The sequence below is a fragment of the Rhinolophus hipposideros genome, assembly GCF_964194185.1.
Source record: "Rhinolophus hipposideros genome assembly, chromosome: 5".
NCBI lineage: Eukaryota > Metazoa > Chordata > Mammalia > Chiroptera > Rhinolophidae > Rhinolophus > Rhinolophus hipposideros.
The window spans coordinates 40,825,318-40,852,719 of NC_138051.1; the positions used below are offsets into that span (position 1 = coordinate 40,825,318).

Sequence of the window (27,402 nt, forward strand, 5' to 3'; positions counted from 1 at the left end):
CCTGGCCGCTTCGTCTCTCTCAGCCCCAAAGGTCTACAGGACTGTCCGACGCCGCGGGCACTGGACGCTGGGCCACGCCCTCCCACGCGACCCCGGCTCCGAAGGCCACGGCCCACTCCCCATTCCCGCCCGCGCGCGCGTCACCGCCGCCGCCGGCGCCGCCGCCAGAGGGGCGGGGCCTGGGCTCCGGCGTAGAGTCAGCCACGGTCCCAGCCTGCCCCGCGCGGGCCAACGAGAGCAAATCCAGTGACTCACCGCCGCCGCGCTAAGTCCTCGCTGGCTCTCCGCTCACACACGCTCACACCCGGCTCGAGATGGCGGCGGCAGCGGCAGCGGCAGCGGCAGCGGCGGGGGACTCCGACTCCTGGGGTGAGGAGAAGTTCCGGGGGAAGAGCTCGGGCCGGCGCTGGCCGCACGCCGAGGCAGGCACTAACGTGGCTCACTCTGTTCCGTAGACGCGGACACGTTCGCCGTGGAAGACCCGGTGCGAAAGGTGGGGGCCGGCGCGGGCACCCCCGGCGGAGACCGCTGGGAAGGCGAGGACGAGGACGAGGACGTCAAGGTGGGTGCAGGCTCGGGGTCCGGGCAGCGCCGCGGCGGGCTGACGCCGTCTGGGGCGGGGTTGCTCGCCGAAAGGCGGGCGGGTGGACTGTGGGCCCAGGGGCGCCGCCCGGGCCTGCGGGCCGAGTCCCGGCGCGAGCAGCGAGCCCAGCGGGGTCCTCCTTCCCCTCCGCTCGCGGGCCAGACGGGCCAGACGGGCAGTGTGGCCTTTCGGATTTCCTTGGCGAGGGCGGCAGCGGTGGCCCCGGCGTTTCTTTAAAAAAGGTCGGCGCCCCGGCCTGGATCTCACCCGCCAACTGGCGCCTGGAAGGTGACAGCAGCGGCTGGGCCAGCCCACGTGCAGACTTCGCAGGCTGGGGGCTGCTCGCCGCGGTGAGACTGGGAAGCTGGGCAGTGAGCCTCCATGGCTGCCGCATGGAAAAAGCTTACACCCCACCGGCCTCTCTGAGCTGAGGTCTCCCCAGGGCTGAAAATGCACTTATGTCTCCGAAGGCCCGTTTGTACAGTTTGAACAAGTACGTGAGTGAAATATTATGGCTTAATTTTAACGTTTTCCTGCACGAGAAATAGAAGCAGTAAAGTGAAATAACTTTTAGCCTCCCTGCCTATACACGGGTGAAAGGATGAACTGAGTACTGAGATAGCCGGAAGTTACTGGTCAGAAGCCTGGGTAGTCCACACAGCAACCCTGAAAAATGTCCAGTTGACAGAGTGACTTATTAATTTACACACGAACGACGCCTAAGGAGATAGCAAGGTGGTAAGAGTAGAGAAGGGACCAGGTTTTTGGTTTTTTTTGTTTTTCTATGCCTTGTAGGTTGTTTTTGAAAATTCCTGCGGGGCTCATCATATGGCTTCAGATGAGATTATGACTACTGCATTTTTTAATAGTTTCAAAAGTCTCAAGCCCAGGATGTTAAGACTCTTATTAACAGAATTCTCAAAACCGTTTCATTTTGTACAGATAAAGTTTTGTATGAATTAGAAAATGGTATTTTGTGGTTTTGATTCATTTAGTGAATATTTTACTTTTTTCTACCTTTCAGCATATACTCAGAACCCTACAAGTCCTGCTTGGTTTGAAAAAGTTTAAGCTAGATAATCACTGTTAACTCAGTACTGCTTTTGTTTGGATTTTACCCTTTTTTCCTGAGTCTGCTGAGGTGAATGTGCAATTTATCGAACAGCCTGAGGTTCAGGAATGATGGGAGCTTTGCACACACTGGGTTAATAAATGAGTAGTACTATTGTGAAGCTAATTCTATTTAGATGTAGTATGCACTTGGGAGTGGATTGTGTTAACAGCTTCATTGCAAGATACTAGTTACCTCTACATTGTGGGGGATTTTGTGTTGAGTGTTTAGTTCAGAGTTGTCCTTTCACTTTTTCTATGCATGCTGGATGTGGCAGTTAAGACATCCATTATGAAAACTGGGAATAAGTTATCAAATGAAAAGGAAAGATTAGAGAAATGGGTGGATGGGTGCGGGAAGTACCAGAAAATGAAGTTTGAATGGAGTAGTCTGCACTGATATTACAAAGTAAACTGTCTGAGATTATTGAACCTAAATTATGTCAATCCTGATAGATACAATTCTGACCACTTGGAACTAATTTTGGTGATTTACAAGTTGTAAGGGACCATGAAGGTCTTCTTGTCCAGTCACACTTTCAGGCACAATTTCTTTTATACAAATAGCTTCTTTTACATAAAGTTTGAAGTTGATCTTGGAGAAGAAAGCTAAACTTGTTCATTTTATTTCTGAGTTGAAATTTTGGTTTATTTCTGTTGAGTTTCTCTAAAATTCCCAAGATACGGTATCCATGTAGTAGTTTTATTCTTGGGCTCTGGAATCAGACAGAGTTGGCTTTATATTGTTGGCTCGACATTTTCTATATTTGTGGTCATAAACAAGTTTTCTAATCTTTCTGTTCTAGTTCCCCAGTCTGTAAATGCCATCATTATAGGAGCTATCTCAGGGATAATTTACATTTTAGTATGTGGAGCATTAAGCAGAGTTGCCTGGGACTTGGTAGCCACTCAAATGTTCATTCTCTTTTACTTCAAGATGTCTTAATTTTTCTGGCTAATGGAAAGTATGCTTAGGTGTTTAGATTTAGTATCTGGGGTTTATTTTGTGCCATATTTTGTGATTTCCTAAGCTCAGAAGGAGTAAGTTCTCTCCACAGTAGTTGTTTACTGTGAAGTTTGTGTTCTGAATAGAATGGCCATGTTTATCAAGCAAGTTTTTGATTGCTCAGAGGTTACCAATCTAGAATTAAAGTTTTGTCACCTTGGACAATAGTAATACCGAATTTCTTATTTCTAATGTTTTAGTACCTAATCCTTTTGTAAAGAGATGCACACAATGCTTAGTTTCCATGAGATCGAATAATCATAGTCCTTAATGCAATATGTGAATTTTTAAAAAGTCTTCAAAAGGTATGTAGAAACAGTAAGTTGTTCAGTTTATGTCAGTATCTGGTGTTTAACTTTAAAGAATATGGATTTAATGTCATTTGTAACTTCCTGAGAAATGAAAAGAAAATTGAGGTCTTTGTTACGGTAATTTGCTCCGGTAGTTTACTGTCGTTCAGTAGATGTGATAGCATTTTGCTGCCTCCTCGACTATTCAAAAAGCTGGCAGTGGCGGAAGTGGATTTAGGTGAAAATGTAGAATTGTTAATATTCATGGGGTGGGGGTAAAGCCCATGCTTCTTCCCAGTTAAAAAAGGTGAGAACTAGGGAGTGTGCTTTCCTGCCACTTGGGCTTTATTTTGCTTTTCTTACTATACTGATGTTATGCAGAGGCAGTGGGAGGAATTGTTCACTTGTTACATATCACTGGACTCCTTTCCCTTTGCTGGAATGATGTGTAGGCTGTGTTGACAAGAAGGCAGTGAGCATACTTACCCACTTCAAGCAGGGACAATACAAGTTTTACTACATTTTACTAGTCTCCCAGCATTTCGATAGAACAGATTAGAATCTAGATGTATTCAAAGGGTGTAGAATTTGTTTTGCGAAAACTTCTCCTGGCTGTGTTCAAGTATCTCAGGCATTTGCTTCTATAATGTTATTATAAAATTTCTTAAAAAGATCCTAGAGAACTGACTTAGTTGAAAGCTGCCTGCCTCATCCTACCCATTGAACCATCTGTTAGGACTCTATGTGGGATGATAGCTTAAATCTACCATGCAAAGACATTTTTCAAGCATTGGAAACAGCACATCTGAAGATCTGTATTTCAGAGAAATGGGAGCTTGTTGGGAAGTACTGAGAAGGTGGGCATTTTGCGAGAAAATGAGTATGTGTAACTTACGAAAAATTCCAAACATTACAGAAGTAGAAAGAAAAGTTTAATAAACCCATGGCCAGTCTTAATTCTTATATCTCCCCACTTATTGCTCTCCTCCCCCAACCAGATTATTTTGAAGAAAATCTCAATTATATCATTTCAATATCTTTTTTATAATTGTAACAATTTTTATAAATGTAAGTTTTTAGTTAGGAAGCATGTTTGTTATTGAAAAATGTTTACCTAATGTATTTGTCATGCTGGACCACTGAAAATAAATAAGCCACTTGTTTAGAGTTCTGTGTCTTGTGATCTTGCTTAGCTAGGAATTTAAAGTCAAATTGATTGATAACGATTTTGAATATGAGACAGGTAGGCATTGAGATGGGATTCAACTGAGTACTGAGACATCATACATAATAGGATGTTAAAAACTTAATGAATTGAGTTAAATGAATGACTTGGCTTCTAGAGATCAGCATAGTTCTAAGATGATGGAAGAACATTTGAACTTTTGAAAGCTGAACTTTGCTGGGAAGTCCAGCCTTGCCAGGAACTCATTACAGAGTTCTGAGGCCTTGCAGAGCAGGTCAGTATAACTTACAGAACACCAGTAAAAGGCTTTTTTCCTGCCAGAGGTTGTGCTTTATCTAAACTAACTAAAGAAAAAAAAGGGAGAAGGAGTGTATGTTAGTTAGTGGGCTATTGCTATGGGGCAGAAGAATTTCACTGTTCTTTTGAAGCTACTTTTATTTGGCGATCTATAAATATATCTTGCTTAAGTTGGAAACATTTTCAGCCCTAAATGTGTTCCCTCATAGCATGTGACATTCTGTCGTTGTATATTATAAAAATGACAGACCTGCCAACTACTGGCCACATTGTTAGAAATAAAAAGAAAGCAGGGTTTAAAAGTTTTCTGTGTTTTCAATTCTTAGTTCAATTGGGGAGCAGGTTTTAAACTCGAAAAGTAGCCATCTCTTTCAGAGAAATGGTTCAAATGATGTAGGGTGTGTATCTGTAGGACAGGAGTATAGATAGATAAGTAAATATTTATAAAAAGCATCTGTTTTAAGCTAGCCATTTTATGAGGGCAGCCTGAGTGATTCTTTTGGAGATTAATTGGATATAACAGAAGATTTATTGGCTACCAAAAATAACTGGATAAGGAATTTAACTAGATATTGATAGGTAGTTTCTTGAAGCAAATAACCATTTAGGACTTACTAAATTATAGACTCACTCCGTTTTAAATGTTAATTTTATGTGTTTTTCTAGGAATCCTTTTTGCATTTTATCTGAATTTATTGTCAGCATTTACAAAGTTTACAGAAATGGTGTTTACAGAAAATTTGGCAGATTTAAACATTCTACTTTACATTTACTTTTAGGGCACCTGCAAATTTTATAACTAAGGAAACAAAAACTCTTTTTAAGTTCCTGGCAAAGCTACCTGGCCTTTTGCTTTTGGGATTATATCTATTTGGAAATGTGACCAGTCTCTTTTGCTGACCTCACTCTGCTCCCACCCTTCTTTAGGGACTTGTCCCCAGTATGGTAGTGACTTCAAGGCAAGACTTGTCTCAAGCTCTCTGGGGTGAGGGCAGCAGACAAGAAAGACATGCCTTTCTGTGGTGCTTTTATGAACTGAGGAGCAGGTATGGTTGTTCCCAGGACCTGTTAGGAACCACTGCTTGTGCTACTAAAATCCACTCTTGTGGAATTCTAGGAAGCCTTCTTAGCTCTGGCTGATGGGACAGTTTAACTTGACTGTCTGGGGTAAAGTTTACGCTTTGATGGGGAAACCAGGGACAGGGACTTAGGTGGGACCTAGAGTTATTGTTAATGAGGTGGGGGTGGTGTTTTACTGGGACATCAGCATTGAACAGAAATGCTCCTCTGCTGTACCTGTTTCTCTGTGTTGGAGTTATTGGGATGAAACTGCTAATTTTCAGCCATCCCTTTCCCCACTTAGTCTCCTAGTACCTGGGGCTGCTAGACTAGTTTCTGAAAATTAGTAGAAAACTGTCACAGGCAATTTGATAATGGGTAACCGATAATAGTTATAGCTGGGCATATCTCCTTAGTATGTGCCATCACCCTTCTTTTTGATGGGATTCCCTGCGATTCCAAGGGAGCTCATTCAAAACTAATTGAAAGAACACATTTTGGTGGGGAGGAACCTAGTTCCCAGATAGTTATTTTATACTTCAGGACTCAGGTAAGAAGTCATGTTTACTGTGACACTTTAAAGGAACGTTGGTCCATTCAGGACAGTTTCCCTCACTATTCTTCACTGAGATTGGGGGATAGCTGTCCCTGGGTCTTAGTGTCCTTGTATGTAAAATGGGGATAATACCACCTTACTTACAGGACTTTGGTTAAGTGTGTTACATGTAAAGCTCTTTGCACAGCACCTGGTACAAAGTAAGCACTCACTAAATGCTATCATTATTATTATCATCACTATTGTTGGTAGAGAGTTATAAATATGCAACCCCTGGCAGTAAGCAAATGCTCCTATCTGAAGCACTGCCGAAGCAGCATGTCATTCACAGACCCACCTGTTCTGTGTTCTGTGAAGATTAAAACAACAAAGAATGTAGTTAAGTTTTATTTTTAGCTCTCTGGTTCTTTTTGTACTATGGTGTATTGATACAAGAACTTAAGTAACCCAGCAAGGTAATGCAAACATTTGCTTTCTATTTTCTAACTCTAGTCTCAGATGTCTAAACAATGACTAGCTGTTTTGCTTTCAGTTTGTTAACTCTCAAACTGGGGGTTAAATTGCCAAGGTAAGGTGATTATAAAAGTATTTTTGCTTTTATACAAGGTCTCCCTACTCTGCTTGCAGACCCTATGGTAGCCTTAGCTACGAATTTTTTGTTTCTTTGGTGGACTTAACAGATTTTTAAGAATCAGGGTTTGGTTAGTTTATATACCTAGACTGAGTCAGATTTATGATCTGACTTGTTAGAAAACCAGAAACTTGGCGTCCTAGTTATGGCGCATTAGGCAGCCTCCGCATCTTCCGGTAGCGTCAGGCCTCCTGTGGCTCAGCGTCAAGTGGCGTGTCACGGTGTGCCTGGTGGTTGCTGAGACATTGCCCAGTCTACCTATAGATTAAAGCCCTGTTTAAATACAGGGCTGTGTCTGTCCTTATTAACCTGAAGCCTTCTTAATTCTGGAGCCTTTAGAAAATTGGTTGATAATTGGTTTATTTTTAGTTCAATGACTGTGTTAGGCACCGAAAAGACTAGAGCGTGGATCCACCTTAAAGTACCCCGCCCAAGTTAGGGAGTGTGTTCCACGAAGCTCTGGGTTTGTTCCAGACTCCTCTTAAATACTGTGCTTCAATATTAAGTAGATTTAATTCATTAACCAGGGTTGTGTTGTAGGGAATATTGCTTGAAATAACTGAGCCATTGGCTAGAATGTTGGATATTTTTACATTTGGGAAAGTAAGTATAAAGCCCTCAGTTTTTTATTTTGAAACAGCTGAATTACTTTAAGAGAGACTATGTTTGGTTTAGTTGTGTTTTAATTGTTAATGGAGAGGCTTTTTTATGGAATTAGACTAGTTTGATATAAAAGTTCATATGGAAAAACAAACATGCATGAATGACCAGGAAAACATTAAAAAACCTGAAAACTTTCAGGAGGCAGTTAGCCCTAGCCTACATAAAAACATACTATAAAGCCTCTGTAATTAAAGCAGTATGATACTGGTGTATGAAGAGACAATAGACCAGAGGGAAAGGATAGAAAGCAGAAATAGACCAAGTACCTATGAAAATAGAGTATGTGGTAAATGACAGGTTAAAGGTGGATTTTGTAATAAACGATGCTGTGATGACTAGGTACCCATTTGGAAAAAGATAAAATTAGATCCATACTTCACACTATACAAAAGAAACTCCACATGGATCAGATAATCTAAATGAAAAAACAATGACATCATATACATGTTCTAGAAGAAAATTCCTTGCTGTAAGAAAATCAAGAGACAATAAAAGATTGATAAATTTTACTGCATAAATGCAGTGGGGTGCATAGCACTTCATTGGGGAAACACTACAGGCATTTCCATTAAGAGAAGAACAGACATTATATCTGCTGCTATCGACAGGTTTAGCCAGTGCAGTTAGATAAAAGCAATCAATTGTGAAGGCATAAGAATTGATAAGAAGTAAAGCTATCTCTTGTTTGCACATGATATGGTAGTAGACCTGGAACACTCTAGAGAATCAATGATAAAACTAAAGCAGTAAGGTAGCAGGATATAAAATTAACATATAAAACCTAATAGCTTTTTTATGTACAAACAATAACCAGTTAAGAATACATAAAAGGAAAAAAACCCTATTTAAAGTTGTAACACAGAAGATGAAATACTTGGGAATAAACCTAAAGAGAAATGTGCAAAATCTCTAGGAGAAAAACTTGAAACACTCCTTGAAAAATACAGACGTCGCCTTGAACAAATGGAAAGACAGCTAGTCTTTTTCTTGGCTAGTGCAGCTCTACATTATAAAGATGTCAGTTCTCCAGCATTAATTTATAAATTTAATGCAGTACCAAAAATAAATAAATAAAATACAACAAGTTTGTTTCTGTGGAGTTAGACAAGTTGATAATAAAGTTCACATGGAAAAGTAAACATACAAGAATTATTAATGGAGGTCCTTTTCTTTAGGATAACTGGGATGATGAAGAAGATGAAAAAAAAGAGGAAGCAGAAATAAAACCAGGTAAGCCACTGGGGTTCCTCTATGTTTGGTTTTATATCTTGGTGAGCATCTGGTGCTTATGTTAAGACAAATGACAGAATGCTCATAAAATTGAAAATTTTGATATTGAGAAACCAAACATCCTTCTCTTCTTGCGTCTCTTTTTCTCCTCTCAAAACATAATCAAATTAGATGCTTGCTGTTTTTTTTGTTTGAGTGCTATTGTTAGGAGGAAAGAGTAAATGGTATGGCATCATAGTTAAATGATCTAAGTCCTGCCTAAAGGACTCTGGGGAAATATGAAGGGAGACAATTGGATCCTAGGGGTCAGGTTAGAGACGAGAAAGGAAGAGCCCCAGAACTTTCCCATTCTTATTTGCCAGGAAATCACCATATGAAATTAGAGCTGGGGAGGTTTGGTCTCTTGAAGTACCCAAGTATGTCCATCTCATCCACAAACTGGAAAATATTCAAGATAACTAATTAAAACATTTCTTTACTTTCAGAAGGCAAAATTTCAGAAAAGAAAAAAATAACAGAGAAGATAAAAGAGAAAGAACGGCAACAGAAGAAAAGGCAAGAAGAAATTAAAAAGAGGGTAGGTACTACTCCTTTTCTAAAATACAGAACTTTCACATCAGTAGTGGTAGTGTCTTAACCGGCAGCAAATATTACCTAGCAATTGGAAGGGGTTTGTAAAGACTTTAAATGGACACCGCCAGATAAGTGAATCCTCAAACTGAATTTGTGGTTTTTGCAAAAACCAAGCCCAGAAGCTTTATGTATTAGAATGCCTTTTAAGTTTTCACAAACATTCGCAGTCATGATTATGGAGTGACCACCATCAGTGATTTTTTTTTTTTTTTTTGCCAGTGCCTGCAGTTCTTTCTAGTTGTGATTAGTCTTTATTTGCATTGTACTTGAGTGAAATACAAAAGGCATCTCTTTCTCTGCCATGTGCTGTGTGTTTTTGTTCTTGATTATTTGGAGCAAGATCAGGAATACTGTATTATAAATTTGTTTTCTAATGAAAAACACATTTACGTAATTCAAAAATAAAATAATATTAAAAAGCACTTCTATCACTCATTTATCCTGTTTCTCTCTATCCCATAAGTAAATATTGGTTTATGTCTACAAGGTGTCTTTATGTGTTTGGATACAACTATATATTCTTATTCCTTCCCTTTTTAAATAGTTTTTCACTTTGCTTTACTTCGTATATTGTGGCGATCTTTCCATATCAGGTTATAGAGAACTTCCCCCCCTTTTTAATGAATACTTTTCATTAAGAAAAATTTCAAACAAAAAAGGAGCAAAAATCTCAAAATGAATAATGATATACATCACCTAAGTTTAACAGTTAATGTTTTGACACTTTTGCTTCATCTATTCTTTTTCAGTAAAATATGATCAAATAACAAACTTTATGCATTTTACAATTGTCCCAAAATGTATTTTACATATGGTTTGTTCAGACAAGGACCTTGCATTGCATTTGGTTGTTAATGTATCCTAAATCTCCTTGAGCATTTCTCTCTTTCTCTTTAAAATGACACTGACTTACTGAAGAGAGCAGGCCAGTTCAGGTGGAACATCGTACCTTCTAGATTTGTCTGATTTCTTCCTTATAGTTACAAGGTCCTGTACCTTGGGAGTTAAGTCTGAAAGTTTGATTGGATTCAGGTTAAACACTTTCGGTTGGAGTGCTTTAGAGGTAATGCTGTGTGCTTCATATTGCATCATATCACATCAGAGCCATGTAATATCTGTCCTATTCTTAGTGATGCTAAAATTGATCACTGGGTTAAGGTGGTGACAGCCTGATCCTTCTAAAATTACATATTTCTTCTTGGAGGTAATCCAGTTTCATCTTAACTTCTCACTCAATAGTTTTGTATCATCAATAATCATTCCCTAATTACTTCACAAAATATTGCAGAATGGTGATTTTTCTCATTCTGTGACTTTTCTTCCTTTTTTTTTTTTCCAATTTCCATGATGTTTTTCTTTTTTTTTTTTAATTTATTAGTTTCAGGTGTACAAGACAAGGTAATACTTAAGACGTTCATCATTTATATCCCTCACACTGTGAACCCCCTCTTCCGTTTTTTTATTGGCTGGCTTCTTTCACTATTTGGTTACTTTGGATATGGTTTGTACTAGAAAGGAAGAGTAAAAGCTTAATTCCTTCTTTTTAATTACCAATTTGCAGAGTAAGGAAGGGGGTGTAGTAACTTCAAGTGGTGAAAAATGAGGGATTTTGTGGGTTTTTAAAAAGTTTTGAGTAAATTTATGGACTTACAGGTTTTTATAAATTCATTGTGTTCTACTAAGATACGGTGATTATTCTTTTTGATGCTCAGATTGCCCCAACTTTGGCTAGGGGAGTCCCTTTAAATAGTTGCTATCTTTATCCTTCTGACAGAACTCCAATAGTCTTTGAAAGCTTCCTTATTTTCTGGCACAGTAAGAAATGCCAGGCTCACCTAGTAAACTCCCTTCCTTAAGCCTGGAATCAACTACTTAGGTGAGGTTTCTTTTAATGGGAAAAGATATTTAGAGGCCAAATCTAGGTACTTGTACTCAGTATTATTTCGGTGGCCTTGCCATCTAGACCCATTTTCATAGATGAAGCTAGGAAATTGTGTGTGTGTGTGTGTGTGTGTGTGTGTGTGTAATCGGTGGTTTATATTGATATTCTAACAATCTTGGTTTCTAATAATACTAACATAATTGTTTTTCTGCAATACCAATATTGCTAACAATGTAAGCCACTGAATGAAGTTTAGGATTTCCTTGCAATTCTTTCTGGACTTGAAATATATCCTACTAAGGATGTATAATTATATCCTGGGTTCTAAAGTCATTTGAATTATCTTTCCTGTGTGTCATTATGTCTAGGTTGACGTACATTTTTGTTTGTTTGCAATTTTAAGATTTTCATTTAATTTGTTTTTTAAACATGAAATATGTTCAGAAGTCAAAAGTTGTATTGATTGGATCTTTCTTGGTCATTGAAGTTAGAATTACACTTATTTTGTTGTATCTTGATATTAGTCCCTAGCATAAACCTTACTTTGAGTGTACTCAGTTTATCTTAGGCCAAGTACTGAGGTAAGATACACGTATATTTAGTTTTGAATGCAGGAAATGACATCCAGGTCTACTATTAGAGTTAAGTCGAAATATTTCCCTTTTTCTTTCTAGAATGTATTCTGAGGTTTCCTAACTAGGCATAATAACTTTCTCACATCATTTTCTCCATTACAAATAAAATGACCTAATTCAGAAAGTTGACTTCTGTGTCAAAATCTTTAAACTGCACAGGTATGGATAACAGTGAATGGCACTAATTCCCTTCACTTTTTTCCACACTGATAAATATTATTGACAATTTCTCCTCATAGAGTAATACATATTTGTTGTGGAAAATTCTATCACAGTACATAGAAATGATATATAGTAAATTGTTAACTGTCATCTTAGGGGAGTGTGATTGGAATATAAGTGACTTCTATTGTATGTTTTTAAATTTTAGAATGATAATGTACTACTTTTTTAAATAGTACAAAGTAATATAAAAAGATAAATAAGGGGAAATGTTTTTCTGATTGTCTGGAAAAAAACGTTTTTATGTCTGCATAGCATTGTCATGCCATACTTTATTTAATCGTTCTGTTGGACATTTAGGTTTTTTCTAAATTTATTTGAAATTATAAATAATCCTTTATTGGACATCCTTGTAGTTAAAATTTGTGTGCATCTTTGATTATTTGATTAAAGCATATAAAAATATTCTAAGACTTAATACATGTTACCAAGTTTCCCTAAGATTGTTTCAATATATAGTGTTAGCAGCAGTGAGTGTGAGAATGTCATTTTCACCTTGTCTACAATCTCAATTTCTTATTTATTTATTTTTTTAAATAAAGGGTATAGAAATAAACCCAGTCTTCCTGGATTCGAATCTCAGCTGTCCCAAAACCAGCTGTGTTAACCTTCTGTAACCATGGGCAGGTTGCTTAACCTCTCTGTGCCTCAGGTTTTTTACCTGTAATATTAGGATAAGAATATCTACAGTATTTGGAAGAATGCTGAAATACAGTATGTAAACACTTTTATATAAATGTTTGCTATTTATATGTGCTTAAAAAAAATTCATACAATACAGATATATTAAGCCCAGCCATCATAATCCCAGCCCTTTTAAAACTTCATTTCTGTCTCATTTTAGTTAGAAGAACCTGAAGAATCTAAAGTGCTAACACCAGAAGAACAATTAGCAGATAAACTACGGCTAAAGAAATTACAGGAAGAAGCAGACCTTGAATTAGCAAAAGAAACTTTCGGTAAGTGGTGGTGGGGGGGGTGTTTGCAGTGCGGTATCGAGGTTCCAAGTGAATACTGTGAAGTCTTACTACAAGTTAGGAAAGTTCAGGAAATACCCCTTTTTTGAAGAAACATGATACTGGCTGATTTAGATACCAGAAAGCAGTTTTTAGCCTCTATATTTGAGATTTCATTACTTAAGGTAGAGATACATGTTCAGATTTTTAAATAATTATGTTTCAAGTATCAAGTAAAAGATTATTAAGATAAAAAGTCATTGGACCCAAATAAAATATGCTGCTACTTTAAATGTATTCATCAGCTGGGTGAAATTTGGTTGAAATGTGAGGCCTGTGGCTTTGAAATTTCAATACTGAACTGCCTGTAGCGCTGTCCTGTTGTTTGGTCTGGATGAGACTCAGGCAATAGTGTGTTGGTCCCGTGCGGGCTTTCAGTTTTGGCGGTGCCTTCTTGTGCTAAGGGTAGTGTTTTTCTGCAGCTCTTCTTGGCCCTCACCATGCCCTGTCCTTAGGGGGCTTTCATTTCTCTGTGTCATACCTGCAGCTGTGGTTAGTGCATGAGATAAAGACATGTTCGGGATCCTGTAAATGGGTAAGTTCAGAGTGTTCCAGGGCACAAGTTACATGGTACAGAAGATAAAAATAGGAAACAGAGCCAGAGAAAATTAAAAGCTCTCACTTTAACCAAATTCCTTGTTGATTATCACCTATTGAGTACTTTGCAGAGTAGATCTAGTGGACCCCCCCCCCCCCACACACACACCCTTCCTCTAAAACAAATCAAGCAGCTGACTGGAGTGATCATTCTCCTTTCCACGGGAAGTATGACCTTGTCTTTCAGTGGGTCACTAGCAATGTCAGGAGTGGCTGTGGGTGTTCCTCAGCACTGGTGTGTGCTCGGAGTGTCTTAACTGCACTTGTCTCATTGCGGAAGGCACTCAGCCTGTGTCGTCGTCATAGGATGGTAACAGCCACCCATGTGTTTATGGAGAGAAGAGTTTATGCGGTACCCACAAATCCTAATATGGGACACCAATTACAGATGAAAAGGCAAAATATACAGTCATCATTTGGATAATAGAATTTCAGTATGTATTTCTCATACTAAAATACTGAATCAGTGATATTGTTAACTAATTTACTTTACTATTGAGGAGGATACAGAAGTATACTGTCTTTTAGCCTAGAATCCTTTTAGGACAGATTAATTTTTCTATTGGGATTTAATACGTGGTACGCTCCTGCTTAGCTTCTGGCGTTAGTTGGATTCTTTGAACAGGAACCATCTTTTCTTTGCTGTTTTCCTCCTCTCCCCACTTTACTGTGGGCTATTTTGAACAAATGGTTAAGAGCATCATTTTGTGCCAGGCACTCCTTTGGTAGTCTGGTGAAGCCTATGGGTCCTTCTTAATATGTTTTTTAATGCATAAAATAAAATAGACAGGATTTTATTTACAAAGGAAACCTGTTATATTGAAATAGGTATCAAAATATTAAAATAACTTGTGCTATAGTAATTAATGTGCTTCTTTATTAATGCATTAAATAAGATCTAAGGTAGGCCTAGTAAGTAATGTAATTTGAAAGTAATGATGACTGAAAAATGCTTCAAGATACCTGAGACAACTGTAATGTGATACAAAAGTATCGGGTTGCTATTGGGAGCAGTCCAGTTTTGCTAGTACCATTGTGATTTGTTGCCTATTATCAAAATGGAAGGAAATACTAAATTGGAGGTTAGTAAAAATAAAGCTGTAATCTTCTCATCCAGACTCACAGACCCCCTGAATTCTATTAAGGACTCCAGTGGGCCCAAGTTACGAAGCTCTGCTTTAGAATGAAACAACGGTTATTCAGATAGCTAATTGGTTTATAAACTTTTAAAAATCTTTCTGATATTTCCAGTGTTCCCTTTCTCTTACAGGTGTTACGAATACAGTTTATGGCATAGATGCTATGAACCCATCTTCAAGAGATGACTTCACAGAGTTTGGAAAGTTACTAAAAGATAAAATTACACAATATGAAAAGTCACTATATTATGCCAGTTTTTTGGAAGCCTTAGTTCGAGATGTGTGTATTTCATGTAAGTAATTCTAAACTCTGTCCCCTGTGGGTGGATTTTAGTAAGGGCACATCATATTCAGAAAGATGGAGGTTAACTTTTGGGGAGACGGATGCTATAATAGACTTAAGATTTGCTTTTTAGCAGTTACTGTGGAAATGTTCTGCAAATGTACAATGAGTTTGAGTGGTTTTCCGTAATGTTTTTACAATGGCTTCCCAAAGAGACATCTGAGGTTTGTTGGCACAGGAGTTAATAAAAAAACTAACTTATTTTATCTAATTAGATCTTTAAAGGGGCTAGGAAGTGTCTTTTGGGGAAATGTTCTCTGGGCATACAAGATTTTATTGCTGAAACCGTAGCAAGTATCTGTTCATTTTACAAATGAGGAAGCCTGTGACCGACCAGGTGCAAGTTGCTCAACAGAGCTGGTACCTGTTCTCTGGTCCAGGGGTGTGGTGCCATGGCCTGCAGGGAGTCACATGTCAGGGGCAGGTGTGTGGGAGTGACAACCGGGGTGATGCAGCACCAATGGGGAAAGATTCGTTTTGTTAATATTTACTGTTTTTAAGACTGAGAAAAAAGGAATTCTATATAATGGATTTTAAATTGAGTTTTCTTTGAGAAATTATCACTAAGCTAGGGGTTCTGAATTTGATCAGCAATATACCCATAGTTGATATTTTTTGTATATACTATTTTTCCTGTTTTTGAAGTTGCTCTCTAACTAAAATTGAAAACTTTTTAATAGTGAAAAACTGGTTGGTCTGTTTTCAGCTTTATGGTTTTATATAGGTGAAAGGATATGTTGCCCACTGTACAGGCTTGTCTTCTAGTAGGACAGAGATTTCTGAAATATCTATTTCCATTCTAGTTCCTGTGCTAGAAAATGGAAACTCCATTGGGTGGGGAGTGGTCATCTGGAGGTTAAAGAATGGATGTGTTATGGAAAGGCATGGTTATCGTCTGTGTGTTTAGAGTGGTTAAGGAAGAATGATAGGGAACACTGAGCTGTAAAGACACGTGCAGCTTCTCTTTGGTTGAGCAATGGTGTCTTGCTGAGTTTGCTGTTTTACTTTAAATAGTTCTGATTTATGAGCTTGGTTATAGACTGAATGATTCTTTATTATGTCAAACAGGAAAAATTCATGGCCTGCTCAAAATTACTGAAGTTAATGATGGACTAATTAGATTTTGCTTAAAAATTAGTGGTATACTTTTTTCTTTTAGTGGAAATTGATGACTTGAAAAAGATTACCAATTCATTGACTGTGCTTTGTAGTGAAAAACAGAAGCAAGAAAAGGTAAGAGCAAGCTGTGTGGGGAAATGTTACATTTGGATGGCATTGTAGACATAATCTCAAGTGTAGTAGGAGCCCAATCTAAGAAACTTAAAAGTCAAGCAGTTCACCAATACTGTTTAAATTGCAATAGAACAGGAGTGTGAATGCCATCACTGTCCTTTTGTTTACAGACATGTTCAGTCTTTTCTGAATTAATAGAAGCTGCCCTGGGTTAGGTCTGGGATCTCCCTCAGAGACCTACAGTTTTCCTGGGACCAGAGGCTTAGGTGTCTGTGAGGGTTGCTATACCAGGTAAGATACCCAGGGTAGATAAATGTTATAAATTAACTCTCCTTTATCTTTAGCAAAGCAAAGCCAAAAAGAAGAAGAAAGGTGTGGTTCCTGGAGGGGGATTAAAAGCCACGATGAAAGACGATCTGGCAGATTATGGAGGTTATGATGGAGGATATGTACAAGACTTTGAAGACTTCATGTGACATTTTATCTTCTCCTGGTGTCTTTCTGTTGCCCACAATCCCTTCAACATGTAGCACAACTTCCTTTCCTTTCAGTTCTGCCAAATGCTACAATCAGAAGTGCAGTATCTTTTGTGCTGGTTATTTAAATAACCCCTTGACACTTAGGTGCTAATGTGCAAATGAGGGAACTTGGAACTTGCTGCCAAGGGGTTAAAATTGGGAAACTCAATTGCTACTAAATCATAGTTTTAAAAAAACAAAAACCTAATAATGTTGTCATTGTTGCTATCTGATTCTATAGCAGCAGTCACTAAATTGGAAACAAAGGTTGCAACATGACAAAAAATTGTGTAGTATTTACCAGCACCATTGAGTAATACAGCCTTAACCATACCTCCTTGAACTACTTCATAACTTGTCAAGAAAAGCAGTTTGCAACGAGGGCATGTGGTGTGCACCTAGTATTAAAATTGCTTTGTCTTAAAATTGAGCGTGAGGATATTAAAAATACATTGTGAAGAAGACTTCTTATCTCAGAGTGAAGATACAGCGGCTGAAAAGCACTAGTTTGATACTTAAAAATTAAATGACCAAAACCCTCCGACTTTGAAGCTGAAGAAGGTAAACTCTCCATTATTGCATTACAAGCTGTGGAATCTCTTAAATGCATAGACTGTCTAGTTTATCAGACTATTCTACTGATGGAGTGCTTCAAATGGGGGAGGGAAATTCTACCTGTTTTATTTGCCTGATTTAAGTGTCTGAGAAACAAATCTCCTTTGTTCTCCTAGGCTGCAATGGAACAACTTTTAAACAGGGTTTTGGCATTTCCTTTCCTTTATAAAACATGCTCAGCAAGCTGCACCAGTTAACTACAGTTTGGTAAATTGTTATGTTAACAATTATGACATCTGCAATGTTTTATAAAGCAACTAATTTAATAAAATCACTATTGTGAGGACTTAAATTTTGTGTTACCTCCCAAGAGATATTTTTGGAGAGTATAGAACACAGCTCTTGGGACTAGAGTTCCCTATATATTTACAGAGCTTAATAAATGCTTAACAAATAGTTACAGCTTTAAAACAAAAGATTTGCCGGGCTGTTGATGGGGTTACCCTAGAGCAACAAAGGTATAGGGCTGCCTTCCTCTTATTTATTTGGGAAAATTATTTGGTGTTAGATACTAAGGCCAAGTTAAGTACCTAGAAGAACTATTTATGGGGAGTCATTGAGCTTATAACTCAGGTTATGGCTGTAAGCATAGATTAAGAGATCTTTTATTATATATTTTAAGCAATTTAACCAAATTTGTGGTTGGAATCTTTTTTTTTTGAAACTGTCACTGACTTAAAAGTAGGGACAGAACAAAAATGAAGTAGGAGCCTCAATCAAAGCTCTGTAGACCACTAAGTGGAAGACAGGACCATCCAAATGATTTGAGGAATTAACAGAAAGCAGTGATTACACAGCAATAATTACAGCAAATAAAGATTGTTTTAAGGCAGACAAGGGCTAAGATTTCCTTAGCAGTTAGTAATGACATGCACTGAATTTAAAATCTATTTTATTATAGAGATCAGTTGCTAACTAATGGAAATGTATCATCTGTTCCTTAACTGTGTAAATATTAAATTCCTTTGAAACTGGAATCTGCAGGCACAGATATTCTTTAATCAGTATTGTATCAATCATATAAAGTAGAAGCCATCCTGAGGAAGATGGAACTTTTGATCTTAATACCAGTGTCTATACAAAATGGTACAGAGGAGCAGTCACTTTTATAAAGGAATTTCCTTGTGAAAACTCATTCTTTACCCACAGTTCACAAAGGGCTGGTATAATCAGTTCTGGGGTTTTATAACTTAGACAACAAAGATCCCCAATGCATTATTCTACTCTGATCACAAACATCTGTCAGTACCTCATTTCAGTACAAGAAAACAGGCAACTTTGAAATCTTGGTAGTAACCATGCTCATGTCATCTGTATCCATCTAACCTGCTAGCATGTCCTTTAGACAGCAGCCTGTCTGAGGGTCCTTCAGGAGCACATTTATAACATCGTAAAATTTGTGTTCGTATGCCAGCTTGTAATACAAGTAGACATCTTCACAATACGTGAGTAACTTCTTCAGGTTTTTCACAACCGTGTCAGTAGGCTGATGTTGTTTGTATCTAGCAAACAAGAATGTACAGGTTAAGAAACTTACCTTGAGTGAGGGCTGTCAGCTCTGACATGTATGACTATGTACAAGGAAGGTGCTAGATAGATGAGTCTGGGATTTATAAGACTAGCACTAGGGGGGTGCCTGATGAACATTGAAATTAATCATTAAAAATGAGTATCGTAATGCTCACCTTAATTAGAGTGAGTTCAGTACTCCAGAGGGGGACCTCTGATGTTTATAGTTTTTGTCATCTCGGGCAAGCTGAGTAGCTATCCTCCCATTTTAAGTACAGAGCACCATAAGCAAACTGGTCTACTCAGTCATCTGTTTGCATAAATTTGTTTAAAGATCTCTTCCTTCTGGGGGGATTCTTGGCATCTTACGCAGAGGGGTAGCTATAGGCATGTTATACTTAGCCACAAAATTTTTAACCGTGCCTTATCTAAAGCAGAGGCATTTTAATACGTACTTTTTTGAAATCTCTTCAAATATACTGGATCTTAATAACCTTTGCTGCTTAAATTCTTCCAAGTAATTAAAGTCTCCTTTAAGAATCACTTGTTGGTATAGAACTTCGGCCCAATCAGGAACAAAGTCATAGGCCTCAGCTACAATAGAAGCCTTAAAAGGATGGAGGGAAGGACACCATTAGAGCCTATCTGATGTAAAGTTGTTCTAGAAGACGGTGCTGTAATACTCAAGAGTGAATGTGATCGCTACCAGTCATGTTAAAAGGCTCCATGTATCAGAATTGATGGTAGTTGAACATTACCCTCCCTTTCCTTAAACACCTTTAAGTGTTTTTAATTGTCCTCACAATTGATTAATAAAATTGCTAAGAATATTTTTCCCACTAACTCAACTGTGTAAGGAACTGTGAAAGGGCTGATTCCCTGATAACCATCCCTCATTAAAGAGCCAGAAGCAGGCTCCCAGAAGCGCTGACTCCCTACACTAACCATGTGCACCATTCTGTAAAACGCTGGGGCTGACAGATGCTCCCAGGACCACCTTAAACTGTCGAAGGAGCAAAGGTATCTGCTGGCCTAACGGTATCTCTCACCATTCTCCAACCTTTGTCCAAACAACATTCTAGGAAGAAATACTACCATAGAAAGGTAACTGGGCATGTCAGACAGCTAAGGAGAACTGAACTGTCCTGGGTCTGTCACTAGCCCTGAGACCTCAGGCAAGCCTCTCAAGCTGGGCCTCATGAGAGAAAGAGCAGGAGAGAGGATGCTGGCGGTGCGGGCTAGACTTTCTCCCTTGCTCACCTGGTAGAAGCGAGGTAGGGCCGCGATGCAGTCCATCAGCCTGGGGCGGGTCAGGTTGATGAGCATTGTGTTTTGGCCAGTGTTCAGAAAGTGAATCTGCAGTGTTAGCAACTTGGTGAGCTGGTGACAGTGCAGGGCCTGTCGCACGCAGGAGTCCTGAGGGACAGATGTGGAGGTAGGTACAGTTAGAGACTTGCTATTCATCTCCCCTGTGAACCCTCCAGTAACTGAACTCACCTCTTCTGCCCCCCATTGGTCCATGACTTCCAACCCCCTTCACTTGGAAAAGCCCAGGGGCAAAATAATTCCTACTGCAGACACTAAGCCCCAAAGCCAGTCTGGAATAAGACCCCATGGTCACCTTGGCATAGCTCTCTGCTGCGTCCAGCATCAGAGTCAGGGCCTTGAGCAGCAGCTGCTTGAGTTGGTGCCCGTCCTTGAGGCTGTCCTCTGCAGGGGAGTGAAGGAAACGGGTGGGTCTGACTCCCAAGGCTGGTCCCTCTCCACCCCAATCGGCGCGATCCTGTGCTGGACCAGAAACAGCCCAGCTGTTGTTTACAGGGAGGCAGATACGCCCCACTCAGGTAAAGGGCAGGAAGCCAGAAATGCACACACTGGGACAGTATTCAGAGCTCCATCTGGTTCATTTCCCTCTGAAACAAGGCAGGCTTAGACAGTATCAATATACTCATTGGTTCCTGAAGGACGACACCCTAGGTGCACAGGCTACAAGAGGGAAATGTCTTCCACGTGCTCCAGAGACCCCTTCCCTGGCCAGCGGCAGGGCCCTGCTCACCCCAGGGCTGAGACTCAATCAGCTTCAGCTGGATGCGGGCAGCGGCCTCGTGGTTCTCCCCGATCTCTCGGCACATGCTGAAGCACAGCGCAATCATGTTGTGCTTCTCACTGTCCCCGGGACGGCAGCGTTTGATGTAGTCAAGCAGGGCTGTCTTCAGGGTGCCACTCTGCACAGAAAAAGGGACACCAAGGTCTCACCCAGGGACTGCGAGGCAGGCAGGACTGGCTGAGTCCCTGGTTCTGAAAGCTCCTGAAAACCTAAGAAAAAGGAAAAGACAAGCTAAAAGGAATATAGAAGTTTATGCTATCCTGAGTATAAGGGAACAGGCACATACTCTGCTGCTGTGAACGTAAAACCTGCCTTAAAAATGCACACATGCGTTATTCTAACAATTCCCTTTCTAGGAAATCTATCCCTAAAGAAATAAACAAAGAAAAGTGCTAAGATGGATGTAACAAGTATTATTTAATGGCAATTAGAAATAATCCAGATGTCCAAAGTAAGGGCTAAGAAAATGCCATGTAGCCATTAAAACTGATGTTGATTTGGGAAGTATTCATGACATGCGTATTAAGTGAGAAAAGTTTATATCTGGACAGCATAAGTTTGGTTAAAAATATTAACTGTATATATATATATATGTAATATATGTATGTATGGTGTGTATATATATACACACACACACTTGTGGATACGTGTGCAAAGGGATTATACCGAATTGTTAGCAGTGGCTCTCTCCTGATGGTAGATACACACAGAGGGCTTTCTTTCTGTGTTGTTCTGTTTTCCAAGTGTCTTAACATTGAATATGCATTACTTTTATAATCAGAAAAAAGTTATTAAAATATTTAAATACAGAAAACAAAAATGCCTCAAAAACAACTGAAATACCCTGTGGGGGACGTGAAGGCGGCCAGGACTCGCTCCTCTCCTGACGACTGCACTGGCGTGGCCTGAAATGAGCCCCAGCATTAAGGGTTTTTTCTGCTTTGTCTTTTTTTAAATCTTGCTTGGCTGGGCCCAAGTTCCCGGAAGCCAAAAGTGTACCATGGTTTTTAAATCTTGAGGTGAATGGGCTGAAGCAATGAATCAGCCAAATGAATGACTTGGAAACAGGCTCTGTGAGTGACATGTTGGTGCCACATGTTGAGGACAGACAAGCGCTCAGAGCCCAGCGACCTGGTGGGTGAGGCTTTTGCTTCCAAGGCTTCCTCCTGCTCATCGTTATAAATAGCTCCACAGCTTTCCAGGCCCAGGCCTTAGCTTTCATTTCCTAATAGCTCTCAGCAACCCACTTTTTCATGGTCCTCTGAAAATTGTCCATTCTAAGAGCTCTCAGTCATGGCCTTCTGAGCTGGCCAACCCATGTCCGCATGGCTCTGAGGAAAGAACCTTGCACTTGTCAGGGCAGGCATTAAGCCTGGAGGTGGCTAACAGCTGAGGGTGGACGTACAGGAACTTACTTTCTTCCCTAGTTAGCATATGTCAGCATAATCGCTACTTGGTCTGAACTCGAACCTTCAGCTACCGGTTAAAGGTCCTTAATTCCCTCCCTTGTATCCCAGCCCCCCCCCCCCCCCGACTGGGAGTATTCCTGAGAAAGTCTGACACTCCTGAATATCAACAATACATGTCATCTTAGAGCTCAAACTACTGTACACCTACCGGGTCCAACTTCTTCCTCATCAGCACTTCGAAGTAGTGCTTTTTATGCAGCAAATCAAATATGTATGTCATCTCATTATACCTTCCAATGCCAGTGAGGAGACGCACCTGGAACGGCAGAGTGCAGCATGCGTCAGCATCCCTGGAGTCCTGTGAGCCAGACCACTCCCCTGAAGGCTGCTCAGATACCAAGCTCCGGGGAGAAGGCCTGACGGCCAGGCTTCCGTGCTTAGCACCCCCCTCCCATGTACCCAACAAGAGGACACCTTGGGGATTCAGAAATTCTAGTCCTTGGGCTGCTCCCTCCTCTTGTCTCTAAGCTTGACTACTGAGTGCTGAAGTGCCAGCCTCCTGGGCAGGCACGCTTGCCCTCTCACCACTCCTTACTGCAGTGCCCAGTGGCTTGCTCAGCCACTTCGGTCAGTTCGGTCTCAAGCCCAGAGCATTTGGGGAGGCACAGAAGGCTTGATTTGTCAGCTCATGTCAATTCAGAGATAAGAGGTAGGTCTGAACCTATGTTGGGGGATATACAGCTGTCTTAATCCTCTAGAAAAGCTGACTGCTCTGGCAAAAGGGTATGACAGCCCTGGAACATGGCAGAGATCCTCGGGGCTTCTCTGGAGCAACCCGATTCTGACAGAAATAACCTGAGCAGCGTTGAGCTGTCCAGCCAGCTACCATGCAGGTGGTGGTGTCCAGATGGGCAAACTGCCTACGACCACATCAGCCCTGAATTGCTCCCCCGCTTATCTGCTCTCACAGGTTTCCTCAGGATGGAAAGGGGGGGTGAGGGGGTTACTTACCACCAGCCCATACTCCTCATTGGGGGCCAGGTGGTTGTCTGTGAGCAGCCGGGCGGCCTGCAGGACTCGTATGATGCCCTCCATGTGGCACGTCAGCGTGAAGCAGTGATGGGCCAGGATCAGCAGCTCTGTGGCTGGTTAAGCGGGGCACTGGTAAGACAGGACTGTGAACCCCGGCCACCCACTGTCTGAGCCTGGCAGGAGGGTGAAGGGCCTGGGACAGATGTGCTCCTCTGACCACAGCGGTCCTCTGACCCCTCACCTCACCAGCTCCAGCTCTGGGACAGCTCCCTAACTGCCTGAATTCTTCTCTCAGGGACAGCATAATCTCTCTTCAAAGACAGTCCTGTAGTGAGTGACCACAGAGTGACCGTTTGAGGCCCTACAAATGAGAACAAGGAACCCCTGCTTTCTAAAGATGGAGACACTGCAGACAAATAGATGGAGCACCTGCCCACACAACTCCGAAGGGCCTGATCAAGTGCCATGTGTCCTGTACTTCTGATGGCTTTGTAGATTAATAAAGATTTGACTACACACAAATTTAAAACTATTACACACAATCACTGTAAGCACAATTAAAAGGCAAACTGGGAAAAATATCTGCAATGTTGAAGATAGAAAAAGGTCTCCCAGCCTTACTACCTGCTGTGTCCTCTGCGCCTTGGCGCCTGTGGAGCCCTCCTTAAACCTACCGGCTACTGAGCAGCCTGGACTAAACCTTCAGGCCGTGGTTTGGACACTTCCTCCAAAAACTTCCTGACCCCGTCAGTCTGGCTCTTCCTGTATATCACACCCTAGTCTGTGAGCTCCAGGAACTGCTTAACTTGGTCACCATATCCCTGGTTTTTAGAGTATCTGGGATACAGGTGGTACTCAGTAAACGTTATATTGTTCAACTGGCCTGAGAAGAGATACAGAAGGCTATTTTTAAAATACTGTTTATCCTTTTATTATTTCATTTGTTCACTAAACATTAGTAAAATGCCTTCCTTGGATCTATCAAATTTGCAAAGTGGAATGGGTTCCAGGAAACGTTACTCACACTGCTTACGTGGAAATGAGAAGAGCATTTTTTTTTCTGGAGTAAAATTTGCCTCCCTCTCTGGAATTTACCTTAGGAAAATAATTATGGATGTGCACACAGATTTGCCTATAAGGATGTTTGTTACAGTGTTTTAAAACGGAAAATTGAAAGCAATCTAAAGGTCCACAGTAGGGTGAACAATTTTTAATTATAATACATATAAGAGAAATAATGTATTACCATTAAAAATGACAGAATATTCAATGTCATGGAAAAATGTTAAAGACAGCATATTCATAAAGTAATTATAAATAATATGCACAGTATAATGCCAGTTTTGAAAAATGAAAACCTACAGATTTGCATAGAAAAGGTTCAGAGGGACATACTGCTGAAGGCCGACCAGGAACTAGACATTGTGGAAAGGGAGCGAGCGGGCTTTTAAATCACACAGAGTGGGTTCAAATACCAGCTCTGCTATATAACAGCTATAAATTAACTTCTCTAAGCTTCAGTTTCCTTCTAAAATGGGGGAAATAACATTCCACTTTGCAGGGTAATGTAAGAGTAAAATAAGAAAAATATGCCAAATGTTAAAGGTTTACCTTTTCGTGTGATTTTAAATTTTGGGCTACTTTTCCATATACATTTTCTAAATTTTCGTCAATGAACTTAGGGCTTTGTGCCAAGAATTTATTAACTGCTGAGGGACATGGATTCAGAGCAGGAACACGGACCCGAGCTGAGTTTTGGAAAGACTAACTCTGGAAGACTTCTGGAAGACCAGCTTGGGCCCAAAACGTAAGAAAATGGCCAAGAACTTACTGCAAGATAATTCCCCGTGGGGAACGGAGGAAATCTTATCCAACAACTTCATGCCTACCAATGTGCGGTCTTGACACAAAGTGGTGAGCTGAAGAAATGTCTGGCTTTCCTCTGCTGGGGTGAACATCTGCTTATGTCCTGTAGAGAAAGATGTCGAGAAAGGCACTGATTTCACCTTGAGCGAGCTGAGAGAGAGAAGAGCCCCATGCTAGGAGCCCCCGCCTGCCTCGGTCGGGGCACCAGAGGACGCTGCAGGAGTTCCCGATGCAGTTCACCTCTGTTGAGCCCAAATACCTTGGCCTAGTGGTCCTCATACAGGACAGGAGTTCATGAGCTCAGAGAAAGGCACAGCCACTCTAAGCATAATTATAAAACAAAAACCAAAATAAATGCAATGTGTTCTCCTTTCACAAGTGCAACCTGGCAGCCTGAGAGGGCAGCATGCATGGAAGCACATCATCCAAAGCCGTAACAGTGGGAATTATGACTGTGGTCTGAAAGGCTGGGGGAGTCTGGTGGGCAGGGTACCTGCTCCCTCTGATGGGGACAGCAGCTCCCGGGTCACCTCTTCGGCCACAAGCTCAGCCACCGTGTCTGGCTCAAGGCCCTGTGTGCTGATGAAGGCTTGGGCTCGCTTGCATCTGTCGGGCTGCTGAGAGGTCAAGATTGCTCGGAGCACGGCCTCACCATCCTGGGCGGCGATGTGTGTGTAGGAACAGCCCAGCTCCTGAGAGGAAGTCAAAGGCAGTCAGAGCTACTGCTGGGAGCCAGGAAAAAGCCAGCCCTGTCTGAATTCTGACGTGGACGCACTCCATCCGTTTCTGAGCTTGAGGGTCCCTGACCCTGGGTAGGAACCTTTGAGGAAGCAAGCACTGTATTCTAGCCCTTCCTATTGCTTCGCCAGTAAGCTAAATCCCAGCAAGAGGAAGGCTGTCTACAGACAGCATCAGGAGACTTATCTCGTGTTAAACACTGAGCTTTGCAAATGTTATGAAACGTGAGAAAGTTGAATAGAAAGGAAGAGCCCCTTCCTGTTGTTCCCATGGCAGCAGCAAAACCCTCAATTTCCAAAGAAGTCTCTGAGCCTTATCCAGGGCAAAGGGCTTTAGTGCTCGGCTTTATTCTCTTGTGCTCTTGCACTTCACCTAGAGTTTACTGTTCTCCTTCAATCAGCACAAAGCCACAAACAATTCCTGGCTGCTCTGGCTCCTTTAGGGTCATTTTCCATTTTATTCTATTTTAAAACTTATTTTGGGCTTTTTCCCATATGGAAAGTGCCAAACAATCCTGAGATATTACAGCTAGAAGGGACCCTGGTGGTTAAATCATCTATAGATCAAGAACCAGGGGCCCAGAGAAGTGAAATGTCTGGCTGGTGCTCGCTTCGGCAGCACGTATACTAAAATTGGAACGATACAGAGATTAGCATGGCTCCTGCGCAAGGATGACACGCAAATTCGTGAAGCGTTCCATATTTAAAAAAAATAAAATGTCTGGCTGGCTGAGCTGCAACCAGGACTCAAAGCACCCTGGCACCTGGCCTGGCATCCTCGCCACTATTCCCCAGGGACGGACTGATGGGCCACAGCCTGACAAGAGCTGCACTCCCAGGCCATGGTTACCATAGAACGGGCTGACCTGGCAATGTCCAAAATTTACCTCCAGCTGCCCACTTTCCTCCTCCTCAGACAGCTCCCCGGGAGCCCCACCCTTTGACACCCACCTTGGAAAGTTCATACAGACAGAGGGCCTGGCGGCAGTAGTTCTTCCCATGGAGGCATCTGCGTATCAGAGTTCCCAGATTGCTCACCACTTCATCAATAGGGGGCAGCATCACAAATGACTGACTGTCCAAGCTTGAAGCTAGAAGCAAACACAGGTCTCAGAGGGCTTTAAGCTGACAAGTTAAGGCCTCTCCCCAACCCGCTATGACCCTACCTCTGCCCTCAGCTTCCTGCACTGCACCCCCATGGCTCCCCCTGGGTCTGGGACCACTTCTGACAGGGCCCACACCTCACTTAAACTTCTCTCATCACCTTCTTCCAGGAAATCCCAGGTGGAAATACTTCA

At 41.1% G+C, this 27,402-nt stretch overlaps 2 protein-coding genes across 4 annotated transcripts in view; one reads left to right on the forward strand and one right to left on the reverse strand.

Annotated features, from left to right (window-relative positions):
* The first annotated feature begins 166 nt into the window (after positions 1 to 166).
* Positions 167 to 18,419, forward strand: EIF3J (eukaryotic translation initiation factor 3 subunit J). Its single transcript, XM_081049940.1, has 8 exons — positions 167 to 369; positions 456 to 562; positions 8,557 to 8,611; positions 9,097 to 9,188; positions 12,828 to 12,942; positions 14,867 to 15,028; positions 16,238 to 16,311; positions 16,656 to 18,419. The coding sequence occupies exons 1-8, from the start codon at positions 315 to 317 to the stop codon at positions 16,785 to 16,787; spliced, it is 792 nt and encodes a 263-aa protein (XP_080906066.1). The 5' UTR covers positions 167 to 314; the 3' UTR covers positions 16,788 to 18,419.
* SPG11 (SPG11 vesicle trafficking associated, spatacsin) overlaps positions 17,693 to 27,402 on the reverse strand; it is a 78,853-nt gene continuing 69,143 nt past the window's right edge. Inside the window, exons 31-40 of one of the 3 annotated variants that reach the window (XM_081049939.1) lie at positions 27,056 to 27,195; positions 25,861 to 26,059; positions 25,333 to 25,470; positions 23,481 to 23,614; positions 22,678 to 22,785; positions 21,010 to 21,178; positions 20,575 to 20,663; positions 20,214 to 20,369; positions 19,409 to 19,560; positions 17,693 to 18,946 (exon numbers count right to left, since the gene is read on the reverse strand). In XM_081049939.1, the coding sequence (XP_080906065.1) occupies positions 18,766 to 18,946; positions 19,409 to 19,560; positions 20,214 to 20,369; positions 20,575 to 20,663; positions 21,010 to 21,178; positions 22,678 to 22,785; positions 23,481 to 23,614; positions 25,333 to 25,470; positions 25,861 to 26,059; positions 27,056 to 27,195 (1,466 nt within the window). In that variant the 3' untranslated portion in view covers positions 17,693 to 18,765. Of the gene's footprint in view, positions 18,947 to 19,408; positions 19,561 to 20,213; positions 20,370 to 20,574; positions 20,664 to 21,009; positions 21,270 to 22,677; positions 22,786 to 23,480; positions 23,615 to 25,332; positions 25,471 to 25,860; positions 26,060 to 27,055; positions 27,196 to 27,402 lie in introns of all 3 variants that reach the window. The other 2 variants (XR_013993447.1, XR_013993448.1) reach the window with 2 other exon arrangements.

Bases quoted from the DNA above. Each gene is read 5' to 3' on its own strand.
- EIF3J (XM_081049940.1), top strand. From the start codon at position 315: ATGGCGGCGGCAGCGGCAGCGGCAGCGGCAGCGGCGGGGGACTCCGAC. The intron at 8,612-9,096 runs GTAAGCCACTGG...CTTTACTTTCAG, and splicing joins GGAAGCAGAAATAAAACCAG to AAGGCAAAATTTCAGAAAAG. The intron at 9,189-12,827 runs GTAGGTACTACT...GTCTCATTTTAG, and splicing joins AAGAAGAAATTAAAAAGAGG to TTAGAAGAACCTGAAGAATC.